The sequence below is a fragment of the Epinephelus fuscoguttatus genome, linkage group LG1, assembly GCF_011397635.1.
Source record: "Epinephelus fuscoguttatus linkage group LG1, E.fuscoguttatus.final_Chr_v1".
NCBI lineage: Eukaryota > Metazoa > Chordata > Actinopteri > Perciformes > Serranidae > Epinephelus > Epinephelus fuscoguttatus.
In genome coordinates, this window is record NC_064752.1 from 6371126 (window position 1) to 6386590 (window position 15465).

A 15465-nucleotide genomic window follows, 5' to 3' on the forward strand; every position below is an offset into this window, starting at 1 on the left:
TCTTTACACACCACCATGTTATAATCTTTCTTATTTATTTATAAAGCACTTTTCAAAGCAGAGTTACAAAGTGCTTTACATGTCAAAACACATGGAAACAACAACTTTTGAAAGAACTGATAAAAACACTTAAGTGTATAAAAATTGAGGAAATAAAGGACAGGCTAAAATCAAAAATATGTTTTAAGAAGGGACATAAAAGAGATCATTTAGTGAGGTGACCTGATTTCCTCGACAGCAAACACTCTGGAACAAACTAAGACCTCTGCCCAAGGACCTCCAAGTACGTCCTGGTGTGTACGGTAGTAAGAGGTCAGAGATGTAGCTTGGAGAGAGACCACAAATCTTAAAATCTGTTCTAAAACATACTGGGAGGCAGTGTGAAGAGGCTGAAACTGGAGGGATGTGATCACGTCTCTAGCAGCTGATTTCTGGTCATTCCGGAGTCGATTAATAGATTTTTGATTCAGGCAAGAAGCGAGTCTGTTGCAGTAATTCAGGCGAGAAGAGATGAAGGTGTGTAAAACTGTCTCTGTGCCTTTAAAAAGTTAAAATGGATCATATCTTTGAAATATTTCTAAGATGATAAAAACATGAGCTTTGTGACGAGCTGCTCAAAACTTAAATTACTGTCAAACCAGACTCCAAGATTTCTTACAACAGCTGAAGGACATTTTTTGCAATCAGATTTTTTGACAGCACGGTGGTGCAGTGGTGAGCATTGTCACCTCACAGCAAAAGGGTACCCTGTTTGAATCCAGGGTGGGGGAGCCCTTCTGTGTGCAGTCTGCATGTTCTCCCTGTGTCAGCGTGGGTTTCCTCCAGGTACTCCAGCTTCCTCCCACAGTCCAAAGACATGCAGGTTAACTGGTGACTCTAAATTGTCCGTAGGTGTGAATGTGAGTGTGAATGGTTGTCTGTCTCTATGTGTCAGCCCTGTGATAGTCTGGTGACCTGTCCAGGGTGTACCCTGCCTCTCACCCAGTGTCAGCTGGGATAGGCTCCAGCCCCTCAGCGACCTCCAGCAGGATAAGCGGTTATGGAAAAGGAATGAATAAATGCTAAAATGCCTTAAACTTCACAGCAGAAATAAACATGTTTACAGCCCCTTTTTTTAATAACTCAACCCTTTACATTTTATGAAGCCCTACATTTATGCATATTTTAGGGCAGGGCCACTTGACCCCTCGCTCCTCCACAGCTCCAGCCTCTCATCCAAATATATGGTAGCTTCTGGCTTAAAAAAAAAAAACAAGATGGTGTCGGCCAAAATGTCAAAATCGAGGCCTCAAAATGTCCACAAACCAATGGGTGACATCACACCAACTACGTCCATTATTACATAGTCTATGCTAAAAACGCAACCCAAGACATTCAGGCTAATAGTCTCCTTATCTCTGCCTGAAAAAAGGTGCATGTGCAGTCAAGTTTCCTGACATTTTTGGGGCTCACCATCTGGCACAGCGACTGATACGAGATGCTGACTGCAGCTTACAGCACAGAAATAGAAAGAGATGTGAAGACGCAGACGGGCAGAGAGACAGAGGGAGCATCGTTATGTGGAAAGTAAATCAGGGTAGAAATGCTGTAAATAAGAAAAACTGTCAATCTCCTAAATTTTAATCTTTTATCTTGATTGCCTGCTGAGATTGCCTTTCACTCTGCTGCAGATAAAGCATGTTGAATTGGATTGAACTGAACTGAGATAATATCCCATCAGCGCCATGAAAGGGTCGCCGCGAAGCAGAGTGGCTGATGTGTCTCCAGCCATTATCCACTTGCTATATTAGTTATGTAACTCTACTCCGCCTCAATACGCCACCGGTGACAAGAGGTGACAGTAGGTTTCTCTCTCACACACACACACACAAGCTAATGTAGAAAATAACATGCTTCTAAGTTAAAAGGCTCTCAGAGTGTTCCCACCGCAGGTTTGGGCACCAGCGTGGTCACCGTAGTAACAGCATCCATGTCCATGGCAACCGTGTGTGTGACACAAGCTGTGTCCGAAATCACTCCCTCCTTTACTCTCTCATTGCTCCCTCGTAAGTCACAGTAAATGGAGATTTCAGGTGCTCGTCAATTAACATCATTTTGCAGCTCAGTTGCCAGAAGAAAATGTCGGCATTGCACATTTCTGTAAAGCACGGATACGTTTGTACGTTTAATATGTTTATTAACAACACATCTAAAGTGATGGGGTATATGAGCTGATTTTGTCATCAGGAAGGGAGGGTGGATGGCTTTACACTGAGGAGAGACTCCAGCCAAACTTCTGATGACTTTTTCAGACTAACAAACTAACTATGCCCTGTTTTGATAACCCTTTGTGGCATTCAACCTGGGTGTTTTTCCACTGACCTGTCCCTGCTTTTCCAGCAGATTTTGTACGACCAAACATGGGTATTTTAAGCCAAAACATGATCTTCTCCGAACCTTAAAACCAAGTTTTTTTTTCCCCTTAACATAACCACACCTTCACCTGTGTTGTTGAGAAAAGTTAAGACACATGAACACCACTGTTTTTGTTCCATTGTTGGAACACCAGGGCTATCCAATGACATATTCAACTGGGTTGGATTTTAAAACCAGGGATGCACGCGATTAGACGTGTAGACGATTAAACGTCCGCCCCCTCGCTAGTCGTCACCACAAATATTAGTTGGTTAAACTAATCAGTGTTTTATGCATGTACAAGGCTGCTAACTGTCATGCAGCCGTCCGCCACTAGTGACTAGAGCCGTCAGACAGCAGTCCCCCTCCCTGCGGTAATGCTCGAGTAGACTGGAGTTTTAAAACAGCACGGTGAGAAATTGGAGAGATGTCCTTGTTGTTTATGAACTAGCGATGATGTGAAGGTGATGAAGGAGACTCCGCTGACACCGTCTTGCTTGTATATAGAAAGGTTTGTTCGAAGCCAATATGAACTGCTCTGAATAACAGCTCCAACTACCCTGCTTATATAGGTTGGTTGTTTTTGTGAAATGTGAGACAAAATGAAACAGATGACAGAGAGACACCCTAGTTGGACTTCACCAATCCTTGACCTGGGCCATAAATACCCTCTTGACCCTGGGCCCCTAACTGATCATCAGACCCAGGACGTCACATACCATGTAGAACTTCAGATACTACATCCTCTCACAAAACCAGCACGGTTTGGCAGCACTTTGATCTAGAGCAATTCAGCAGTATAAAGTTTTTTTGAGGTGTTATATTATTTGTTAACTTTAAGTAAGTTGTTGTCAGATAATGTGCAGGTTCACATTCATACTGCATGGAGCAAAGTGTCTCGTACTTCAGCGGCATTTAAAATCCGACGGTTGTTGAATGCACGCAGTATTTTTTTGGGACAATGTTTTAAATACACGACAATAAACTGGGCTAAATTTTGACTGTTTTATGAGTGTTTTCCTTTTTTAGACTAGTTGATTAGTCTTAATTCAAATGTTTGTTTAGTCACCAGGAACATCCCTATTATAAACATTATGCACGCACAAAACGAGGCCTGAACGAGGCGTGCGCCACGTCCGACACAAAATTTGCGATGTATAAAGACAGACCAGATGGGACAAACTTTGAACCCACACTTACGAACATTTTGGAGACGGGAAATTGGCGACGCAGATGAGGTGGAAGCCTGATTGTAGAAATTGCTGAATATTTTTTAATGCACACCATTTTTGGCTTTTGTTTCTACTTACATTTTTAGTATGGATCCTGTGTAGTGTTTTATAAATGAGACCTCAGGAAATGTAGATGGGCCAAACATGTTAAGCAACACACAGCATGTTCGAAACCCTTGTTTTAGCCTTTGGTGTTGACAAACTGAACAAATGCAAATAAATGTAGTAAAAAATAGCAATTTTTATCATTTCACTGTTGAAGATATTTGTGGTCACACATCTCTCTTGACCTGTATCTTTCTCCGTCTTAACGCCCTCTCCCACACATCTCACCTCATGATGTTTTCCATCGAGGTCAAGGAAGTGTTGAAGGAAAGACGTAGGATAAATGTTTTGACGACTCAACCTTAGCCCAGATGCTTTGGAAAGCTCCTAAAAATGGTCCGAACGGCGTCTCATGAGAAGATGTTTCGTAAACGATATGATTGGTGGTGTCGCTACACTGATTTGTACATCCTGCCTGATCTGATGGGATGAGAGGGATGCCAAATGGCTCACTTGTTAGCTACTTCTAGATACAATATATAGTTTACAAGTTTTATACCTGTATGTTTGAGTTACACATGCTGGGTCACTTGGAGGTCATTTCTGGACCGTATATGGCCCCCGATCTTCTCCTTTAAGCAGTCAGAGAAGGTTGACGTGAGTGAGCCTCGGTGTGGTAATTGTTGAGGCTTTTAAAGTCGCCCACTGTCTGCAGACTGTGAAGCATGTCATTCTGTTAATTTATCCTCCAGCATGTGGGGGCTCATCGTGAGGCCGAGGACACAGTGCGAAGTGTCTGCCAGTCTCTTTTCAGTCACAAACCAAAGATGTGTTTGTGTGTTCTGGTGGCGTTTGGAAGGTTTCCTGATCACTGACAGAGTTCAACTGAAAAATAATGTGTTTCAGGAGAGGTGTGTGACCTCATGCAGACCTGTGAATGTTTGATGTTTGTGAAGACAAGAAGGACTTGAGACTGTTCTTACTACAATAGTGCACACTGGGCTGAGAGCAAAGCAGATTTGGTTGCTTGTAAATCTGGACGCAGGGCAAGATTAGGATTAGGAAGTTTGCTTTACAACTACAAAGGTTTTTATGTGGCTGTTCTGTTTGCTCACCGGGTCTCATTAAAAGTGCATCCTGACCCAGTTTTCGTTGCTTGTAATCCGAGGAGTTTGAGGCTTATGCCACTCTAAAGCTTGCAGTAAATCACTCTGAATGACAGCGTCAGGTAAATGTTTGGAACCAAATGCAGCCTGGCAAATGCAAATTAGTCTGTAAACTCTCAGTTCACTTCAGTTTCCAAGGGGCGTTATCAGCGGCTGCCTCTGGGTGCAGCCGAACAGAGCTACAACCAATCAGAGCGACGGAGTGTGATGTAGTGTTGGCAGGCTGAGCTGTGATGGTGAAGCATCAATGTGACTGTAGATGACTGTTGTTGTTTCTGCCGTCAGCACTGAAAATAGTACTTAAACGATAAGTTTCAATTCAGCTGCAGCCATCTTGGTTGTTCCAACAGCGCTCCTCTTTATGAAACTATGGGAATCATTCAGGAAAAATCTGTAAAATAAAAGCTCTGTAGGAAGTTTAGTGACATCACGGTATTGATAGGTTTTGATTGTATTATATGGGATTTTTCTTTTTTGTTGCAAAACCTTTAATTTCTGTAAATGAATTGTTTTTGTGCTTGAATTACAATATTTTACCTTAATTTTATGTTTTCTGTTTGGCAGCCACTGACGCCAGTTATTTGATTGTTTTCCAATTTTAATAAAAATGTTAGATTGTAATAATTCAGAAAAAAAAATATGTAAAATAACTGCGTTTCTCTGTAGAACTTTGAGTGACATCACTCTATTGAAAGTGTAATAATTTAGGAAAAACTTCCTTCAAAACCTTAAATGAAAATTTCTATATATTACTTTTTTTTAAACGTGCAATATGTAATTTTTTGCCGCTAGGGGTCTCAAACCAAAACAATAACATAAGACGGCGTTGGATGACGTCACAAAGTTACGGGATCATGGGAGTTGTAGTCATATAACAGATACAGATCTGCCACTGGCAGCAGTGCTTGCAATACACTGGTGGAAATGATTAATATTTCGATAACATCAGCCAGATGTCTGCTTACCTGTCTAGTAGAACACACGTGAGGTCGGCGTCGAATTGTAGTCCTAGATTTTCACGAAGCGCTCTCCATCTCAGAAAGGCCACACCAATATTTATCCTTGATTTAGCTCTCTTCTTATCCCAAATTCTTCTGAGATCGCTTGGTTGACCCGTATGTTTCCGTTTTACCGGCTAGTTTACCGGGACAGCTTCGGTGTCAGAAGATGCAGCAACTGTCAGTGCATAATCATGATCCATGACGAGTTAGCTTAGCCTAGCAACAGTAACGTTCATTCTCTGACGTCTCATCCGGTCTGCTTCTTCTTCTTCTCCTTCATTTAATGACTATGGTAACTGGAGTTACGTCGCCATTGCAACCTAATGACACGGTCCGTAACTTATATTAATATTTCATATTTATCTGGGTTTGAAAATTGTTGGAAACATTTCTGATAATCAAAGTACACAACTAAACAAAATATATAATATTGGTTTAGTCGTTTTTAGACATTTTTATGTGGAAAAACTACATATTATACCTTTAATTAACCTCCTTTTTATTGTTTCATGTTTCAACATGGGTATTAATTTGGCCTTAGTAGATCAACTGACAGTGAAAATAAATTGATTAAGGGAGGAAAAAAAGTAATAATAATAATAATAAAATTAAATTGAATTAAATTTGATTTAATTTAATTAAAATAAGTGAAAAAAATAATGAAAGATAAAAATTGCAATAAAAACTGCTCACAAAAAAAAAGAAAACAATTAATGTGTAGGGTCCATGACCCAGTAAATGTGCACAATAAACTTTCACTTAATGAGGCAGGGAAGCTCAGGCACCAGTGGTTGACTGGCATGAAGCATTTTTGCTACTGACATCTCCACACATGTTATATCCAGTAGGGATTATAGCCAGTGATTATGGGAGAGAGAATGAGGAGGCTGCCAGCTAAGTGTTAATTTTTTTATTCTGCTTTAAAGCCAACAAAAAGTGTTGTAATTTTATTGTTTTTGCGCTTAATTTAAATTGCAATATTGGTGTTTTACTTAAATATTTACAATTTTTGTTTGGCAGCCATTGCCATTTTTAAAAATTATTTTTACAGTGTAGATTTATGCTTGCTGTAGTGTCCCCAGTGCGATGGTGAGTGAGCTGAAACAGGATGTCATTGCATATTTGAGTGAAGTGCAAATTCTCCACAACTTGTCAGTCATAGTTTCAAACCTACCCCATAAAATAGTAACAGTTGTGATTGGCCCAACCCATCTGAATCCAGCTTTAAGTCTGCCGCCCAGTCGCCAGAACAAAATGTTGGCATTGAATGTTTTTGTAAATCATAAATACGTTACGTTTGTATGTTTCATATCAATGCTTCTAAAGTGATGTGCGGTCTGACTTTGTCATTGGGAGTTGAAGGGGATAGCAGGTACCATGACACCTGGGTGAGACATCTGCAGACCACTCTTCGAGACCAACAAACAGCAAAACTGTTCAGTCGGTTTTGTGCCCCATAAACCAGGTATTTCAAGCAAAAACATAATCTTTTCCGAACTATATTCAAGTGGTTTTTATGCCTAAACTTAACCAAAACCACGGCGTTACTAAAACTTTGCCCTATATAATAACATGCTAATGTTACATATCCGTAGTTTGCAGAAACGTACAGTGCCTTTCTTGTGATTGGGTTGAAATGTCTTTGAACAGGAGGGAGACCAGATGCATCTGTCAGAGCAAGTGAAATGAGCCCACAGATTCATCTGCTCCCCAGGCTGTAGGTGTAAACTACATGCTCATGAATATCCCAGGTAGTGTAAGCTTGACCTTTATGTTGTGCTGTAGTGACAGTAGTGTTGATGTATGACAGTGCTGCGGCGTCTGCTCGCAGACTAATGCAGGAGAGAAGTGATCTTATGGAACCAGTCAGGAAGCAGAAGCAGTAACCCAAATCTGCCACCAGCCCGTCCCACGTGAACGATAGAAATAGCACCGTTCTAGGTCGCTCTTTAATAACTGCAGCACTAACTTCATGGCACTCTGCTCGTGTGTGTGTGTGTGTGTGTGTGTGTGTGTGTGTGTGTGTGTTCCAAGCTTCCTAAGGCATTTTTCTTTCCATTAAGGTGATTGAAACTGTCTGTGGAGAAAGAGAGAGTACGACATCATGGCTGTAACACAGGAACACAAAACCCTCTGGAGGTGAAGGAGAGGCCAAAATAGGTGTTTATTTGATCGATTTCACCTTACATCCACTCACTTGATAAATTCTAGCATTTATTCAGTCAGAAAAGCGGCAGTAAAACACACTAAGCTCCTTTATGAAACGGACAGCATTACCGTTTTACATAAATAGTGTGTGTGTCCCTGTGTGTGTGTCCCACTATTAAAGGAAAACAACTTTCCTGTCCTGTCCTAAAAACAAGGTCAAAGACCTCGTAGTGGAGAACTTCATTATAAACTCAACCTCTATCAACCTGCACACACAAACACAGACACTAACACACACACACACACACTAACACACACAGGACACCTTGCAGCCAGAGATAGGTCCCATAAAGTGTGCCATGCATCGATTTTGTGGTCTATTTTGCAACAAGATGTATGTCTCTGCTCTGAGGGGGAATCGAGTGCTTTTGTCCTTGGCCTTGTTAAAGTGATTTCTCATCACCGTGGTCGTCCTTAGTCTGACACTGACGAGGTCACAGCAGGACAAACACATAAACAGCTTCGACTGGACAGTTTACACACAAATATGGAGACTCTTATTCTAATATTTTAGACAAAAAAAATCTGAGTTTTGAAATGACAAACTCTACACTGGCATCCTCCACAACAGTTTCCTGTGAAAATATCTCATCTGTTTGGCAGATAAAAACCCAGTTCCACATGCGTATAGCAGCTGAATGTATTTGTGTTTGTCTCTTTCCTGCAGTGGACACAGAGGGCAGGAAGTTGAAGGGAGGCATCCAGAGGAGCACAGAGACGGGTCTGGCCGTAGAGATGCCCAGCCGGACGGTCCGGCAGGCCAGCCACGAGTCTATAGAGGACAGTATGAACAGCTACGGCTCAGAGGGAAAGTAAGTCACTCATCAACACAAACACAAGCTGGAGTCTAACTAAATGACACTGTAGTCAGTTTAGCGGAATCCAACACTATTAGATAATATTTCATGACGACGCATTGACATGTGTTTAGGTACCTTTTTTTAAGTCTATTTTGTTTCTTACAATTATTTAAGGTAGTTTTGCCTTTTATTGGAAAGGTGATAGCGGCATCTCAGCATACTGAACTGCCAACTCTGTCAAAAACATCCCGCTTGACTTCACCACACCACAGACTGTAGGGGTTGTAGCAGCTGTTAAAGTGGGCCAATCGTACGTCACATTAAATCAAAGAACGCTTGCCATAGACATGGTATTTTTTTGCATTGATTTGCAAACGAAAATTATTAAACACAGGCACTGCTTGACTGTTTGGATACTACTGGGTACTGGGTAATTTCCCTTTAAGGATATCGAGTACCAACACCTAGCCTTTGCGCTCAGTTCCGACATATTCTCACTCCAATCTTGTTACAGATGCTTGGTCAGTAGCCCTTCAAAGTACGACACTCTAGGTACCCTCTAGTTTCCATTTTGGACACGTCCAGAGTATTTTTCTGCTTGGCACATGCATTGTTTCTTTTTACAATAAACTTAACCCAGCATAGTTTTAATGTTTTTGGGATGTCCAGGTAGCTCACCGGGTGGAGTGGCACAGGTTTGTGTCCAGCCCAGCCAAGCTAATGAGAAATCAACACAAATCAACAACTTAGCCAACATCTAAAATTATAAATAAGCAAAAATAAAAGGTTACGCTATGTGCAAATTTACATTTTTCATACATTTTTTTGTACTGTTTTCTGGATGCCTTTTGTCCTTTCATTTTTGCTGCGTGTTTATGTATGTTCACACAGTTAAAATAACGTAACATTGACTTTTGTTTTCACACGGTGAAAGTCCTGTGATTGTTTCACCCCCAGTAATCAGTACCTAAATGTTGAGGCAGAGCGTACTGTCTGTAGCTCTGGTTGAGGGTGAGAGGCTGTCAGCAGATAAACAGAGATCTGTGTGGGTACATGAGACCCTAAAAAAGAGGGTGGATCATGGCGAGCACCACCAGTTGGTCCAGGAGCTTCTCCTCCATGATGGCTGTTTCCAGGCATATTTTAGGATGACGCAGGGACAGTCTGACAACCTGCTGTCTATTGTCAGTCCATATAGCTCTGGGTATCCAGCAACCACTACCACCAGTTTCTCCTCCATTGTTTACCAACTGTAAACCTGTTGTCATGACCACCACAGAAGGCCCGCCTCTGATGGGAAATGGGAAAAAGATGGCACAGTAAGAGATGACGTGGGGCAATTTTCCTCTCTGAGTTGTTTTTTCAACTCAGGTTTCAACGCAGGTGCTTAGAGCGCAGAAACACGAGGCGCGTCACAACTCAAAAAACGCGAGCAAAAAGCTTCATTCTTATTGAAAACAATTACAAACAACCGCCTCCAGCTGCTGAAATGCTTTCTGTGTGATCGAGGCCTGAGTCATCTTCTCTGTCTGTGTCTCCGGAGCACATCTCAACAATTTGAGGAACAAACTCCTATGAAATTCAGAGGATTCTTTAGCATTCGTGCAGTTTTGCACTCAGAAATCCATTTTACTTCCCTGCCTGAAATATCTCCTGCTCGTCTGTCACTATCATCCATCTGACAGAAACAGTCAGCGGGGGAGATGGCACACAGTGAGAGTAAAGCCCGGTGGAAAAGCAGCACCTATGACATCAGCAATACTAGTGTAGTACTACTGAACACACACACACACACACACACACACGGACACATGCAGATCAGTGCCAACCTGGCTACCAGCTTGAATTCCTACAGTTACATAACGAGAGGAGACAGACAGACAGACAGACAGACTGACAGACTGATTGGGGCTGGGAGGGTTTAAAGATACACAGAGGAGAAGGGAAAACAAGGAGAGGTAGAGACTCACAGAGGATGATTGCATCATTGAGAGTGTTTGCATGAATATTAATATTCCATTTATATTTGGAATATGTAGATATTTTGTTTATGAGCTGCTGCATGGAAACGTTAGCTTGTATCTTAGTTTATACAGGCTGATGTTGGGTTACTGAAGCAGTATACAGTATAACTCAGCAGCTGTATAAAAGAAAGAGGTATTAGTTGCTTTGTGTTATTGTCAGATTGACACCAGGATCATTATCAGAATATTAATAACATGTAAACAAACTCAGAGAAATAATGAGGAAGTATCAGACGGAGAGAAAGAGGAAGGTGTGACCTTTGATTTCACACTGAGCCTCTTTGGTTCAACACATTGAAGCCCCTCAGTGTTTCTCCTCTTCCTCCTCAGCCAAGTGGACTCAACTAAAAACACAAACCGATCACATATTATTTTGTCCACTCTCAGTCTCGCCTGCAACGCTGCTCTGATAGAAATATAATGGCACCAGTGTTATGTTTTCTGTTAACATAATGAGGTAATGTTGTTCATTAACATGTCTGGTAGGTTGAAACTGGATCAGTAAAATGTTCACAGATGGCATTCACAGTATTTGGTTGAACTTGGGGAAAGATTGTGGTCTTGGTTAAAGAGATACTTTGCCGATTTTCAACCAGCTTTGTATCATAACAGTGTGGGTAGAATGTGTGAATAAACTGTGGTAAACTTCCCTCCATGTTACCAACGCCTAGATCTCCCTGCTCATCTCATAGATCAAATCTGCTCCACCAGGTCTCACTCCGAAGTCATGGAATACTGGCACTTAGTCAGTGACTTCCAGCATCAAGCCGGGTGCACAACTTAACGCATTGACGGATTGACGCTGACCGGAAGTCATTCATTCCAATGGAGGTGAAAATGACGGATAGTAACGGACTAGCGCACAGCACAGCAGCAGTTCCGTTGACCGTTGGAGCGTAGAGACGTTGGATTTTTCCTACTTGGTCGTTGATAAGATGGGATAAACGGAGCGTAACAGTGCCGGAAGTAGGAAATAAACTGCAATCGCAGTTGTAAACAAACAATATTTCATTTATTTAAGCAAAAGAAAAATAAGCATAAGCTTTTTTTTCCACTATTAAAAGTGATTGTTGATCATAGGTTGATTTCTATATATATATCGTTCGTTTCTATATATATCAGCTCTTTCAATAGTACACTACTCAACTCGTCTCAGTTCAGTTGGCAATGTTACAGTGATAGTCAACATGAGAGATCTTGGCAGGAAGATATTGCTAGTTCGTCTGCTAGATGACTTTGCTAACAGCTCTCGCCGACAGCACGCTAGCTAGCCGCCCGCATCTGGCCAGGTCCGTCAACAACGTAACCTCATGGCGTTGTTCTGGGGGTGGGGAATGCGTTGGGGAAACGCTCCATTAAAACAGGAAAAATAGGTTGTGCACCCGGCGTCAGACATCGACATAAAAAGCCAAACTTTATCGTTAGCATGATACGCCATCAGGTGCTTATTCTGTATCAGCGGCTGGTGGACGGCAGCGTCAGGGGAAAACGTGGTGGGACAACAACGGAAGTTAAGGGGGTTAAAGTCCGAGTAGTGCAGATGGGAGGTGTGGTGGACGGGTCCAACAACCACTGACTTTCACCCTGGAGGCCGGTGTTCACTTCCCGTATGAATATAAAGCCAAACCCTGTTCTTTTTTCCAAAACCCAACCACATGCTTTTGTTGGCTAAATGTAATCACATGTTTTGTAGTTTAAGCAAAACAAAATGTGAATTTTTGGTGTTGTACCAATGTAATGCTTTTATTTTTGAAAGAGACTGTGTGCAAACTATGCTTTTCTTGTGAAAACAGAGGTGTATTTTGAAAACAGATGCACTGATGCATGTAACAAGCTGAAGCTGACTCGGCATCCCAGAATGTCAACAACCAATGCACCCAGGGTACCTTGCACGTTGTATGTTGACGTGGAAAGTCCATCGCCAAATGTCACTATGCGACAAGGTCGAAGTGAGAATGTTGTTGATCTGCTGGGTGACACGTTTCTCTTCATCCAGCTGATTTTTGCTAGCTCTCAGGCTGTTGCTTTAACTACAGATTGTACGTTCGCATTTTCATATTCTGGCCACCACGGACACAACGAGTATGAACGTAGATCATGTGAGAGAGCTGCCCCTTTCTCTCGATCTCTCAACTCCAGACAAAACTTAGATTAAATAGTGAAACTAGGCAGTGCTGATCAAATATAAACCAAAATTCTGTTACTGTAGCTTATATAGCCCACGTAACTTGTCTGACTTTTAGTTTTACACGGGACATGAGCGGTGGTTTCCTGGGTGAAAGTCCAACCTCTTCTGTGTGCAGACTTTAAGGCTTTTCACCCTCAGTTCCTCCTTTGCTCCCGTCATAACTACTCGAAGTCACCACCCAATAATAAATGTAAAAATAGACCTATAGACCAGATCACTGTGACGTCACTCTAACAACGACAAAAACTTATTGTTCCTGGTAGAAAACTGGCAGTTGATTACAATTACTGTTTATTTCTGTTGTCATTTTCATGACAGTGATGGTCACATGGTGGTCCGATCTAGCTGACTTTTCTCCCGCGCTTATGTTATGTACTTTGTTGCGTTGCTAGTGTCTTCTTAACCAAATCTAATGAGATGGAAGCTGAACAGTATACTGCTGTGGACGGGTCTGCAGGAAAACATATTTTAGCCACCTAAAAGAATCCACATTGGTGTAAATGTATGCTACATTTCAATATTTGCTCCACTTTCCCATACAGGTTAGCTCATCAGCGACACGGTAGACCAGCAACTCCAGTGTTCTGCTATGTAAAATTACTGTGTTTGTCAGTGGAGTCTGTGTCTTTGATGTAGCGGCTTCAATTCCCCGTCAGAAAAGACGGTGCAAATATTCTCAATATAATATACACTTAAATTGATATTGATGTTTTTTGGTGGGCTTTTTTTTTAGGTGGCTAAAAATGGAGTGATTGATTGATTTTGTGTGCATGATGCAGGGGTTTTCAGCCCAGAACAAACATTTTGATTTGGTCTGTATGGTTGAATATGGGTCTGGACTCATGGCATTTGTTGTTTTCTGCTTGAAGAGCGTCACATCCTGACCTTGATCCCTTAAAATACAATTAATTGTCAGTGGACAGGTAGGGAGAAGCATCCTTTAACCCCTCATAAAACAAGTTGATGGAGGAGACTGAAGGAAAGACTGACATTGAAATACTCATATCTGTCATAGCGTGGTAAATTTTATGTTTCACTGCTCAATAAATCGTCGTTCAATTGATTCCCTGTGACCCTGCAGAAGATAAGCGGGTATAGATTATAGATGGACAGATGAAAACTACAGGGAAATAGTTTTTCTTTAAGCCATTTTAGTTTTTCTGGGAAACATTCCGACTGTGGCCTTAATGAAAAGATGTTCTTCCCAGCAAAATTTAAAAGTTAGGAAACGTCTGAATAATACTATTGTTACATAATGGTTTTATTATCTCTTGATTTGGCCCGACAGAGGAGCTGAGTGGTTAAAATGTAAATCTGTTTATATGCTCTGAGCTACAAGCATGACTGCGCTGAGGGAAACTACAGTTGAATCATTAAACTGAGCTGCTGCTGCTGCACCACAACATTATTTAAATCAGCAGCAGCAAACCGCTGCTCGTCCTCCCGTCTGTCTGTGTTTCCGTCAGCTGTTTGGCTCGCGCTGCTGATTGAAAAGCTCTGAGCCTGCGTGTGCACAACCATGAATAAGCACTTTGTTAGCTAACACCATCCAATCACACTTATGAGCTTATTGATTTATGGTCCGGGCAATTCAGGACCAGGCGTGTGTGTGTGAGTGTGTGTGTGTGTGTGTGTGTGTGTGTGATGGTGGTGATGGATCTAAACAACCTAAACAGGACTGGTTTGCTGTGTTTGTGTGAGGAATATCAGAATTTTGCTGAACACATCGTCTTTTTTTGTCCGGCTCATGTGACTGTGTGATACAGCGTGGTCAGCAAAGACACTGTTAAAGTTAAATTTACTGCCTTTTTAAAAAGCCACCACTTTTCTCCTGGCAACTAACTCTTGGCTGAGCCCCTCTGGCAGTACTGCTACAACTGTGATTTGCAACCTTGTCTCCTGAAAGGTTCATGTATATGCTACTAATTTGCAATGGCAAATATGTTGAGAAAAAGACGTAAAGACATGCTGATGAGAACGAGGCAGTGGTGTGTTCAAGGACCGTCTTTATCATGTGAAACTCAAGAAAAAAACGCAGGTGCTCTTGAAGGAAAGGGTCGGCACATGTGAAGAAAGAATGAACTTCAGGCACTTATGCGTGGAGCAGGTCCACCATGATGAAGACCTTAGGGTCAAAACCAGTCGGTGTTTTAATGTAAGCTGACATATTTTCTTTAATAAAGGCTTTTTAAATTTCATTAAAGATTTTTTTTCCTGCTGCGCATATGAGTGCCTGAAGTTCTTTTTTTAAAATTGATATTATGAATCACAAAGTGAATCTATCTGCTAAATGTTCACTGACAGTTCACTGTATTTTAGTTGTTTTTTCTAGTAGTACGGTAACTAAGGCATCATTATGTTTGATGCTCATGTTGAGGCACTCAGAGTACTTTATTAAAGATAAGGG

The 15465-nt window shown here is 41.5% G+C and overlaps 1 protein-coding gene across 1 annotated transcript in view; it reads left to right on the plus strand.

Annotated features, from left to right (window-relative positions):
• rims4 (regulating synaptic membrane exocytosis 4) overlaps positions 1-15465 on the plus strand; it is an 83439-nt gene that overhangs the window by 40481 nt on the left and 27493 nt on the right. Inside the window, exon 3 of the mRNA XM_049599746.1 lies at positions 8714-8858. Within this exon, the coding sequence (XP_049455703.1) occupies positions 8714-8858 (145 nt within the window). The remainder of the gene's footprint in view (positions 1-8713; positions 8859-15465) is intronic.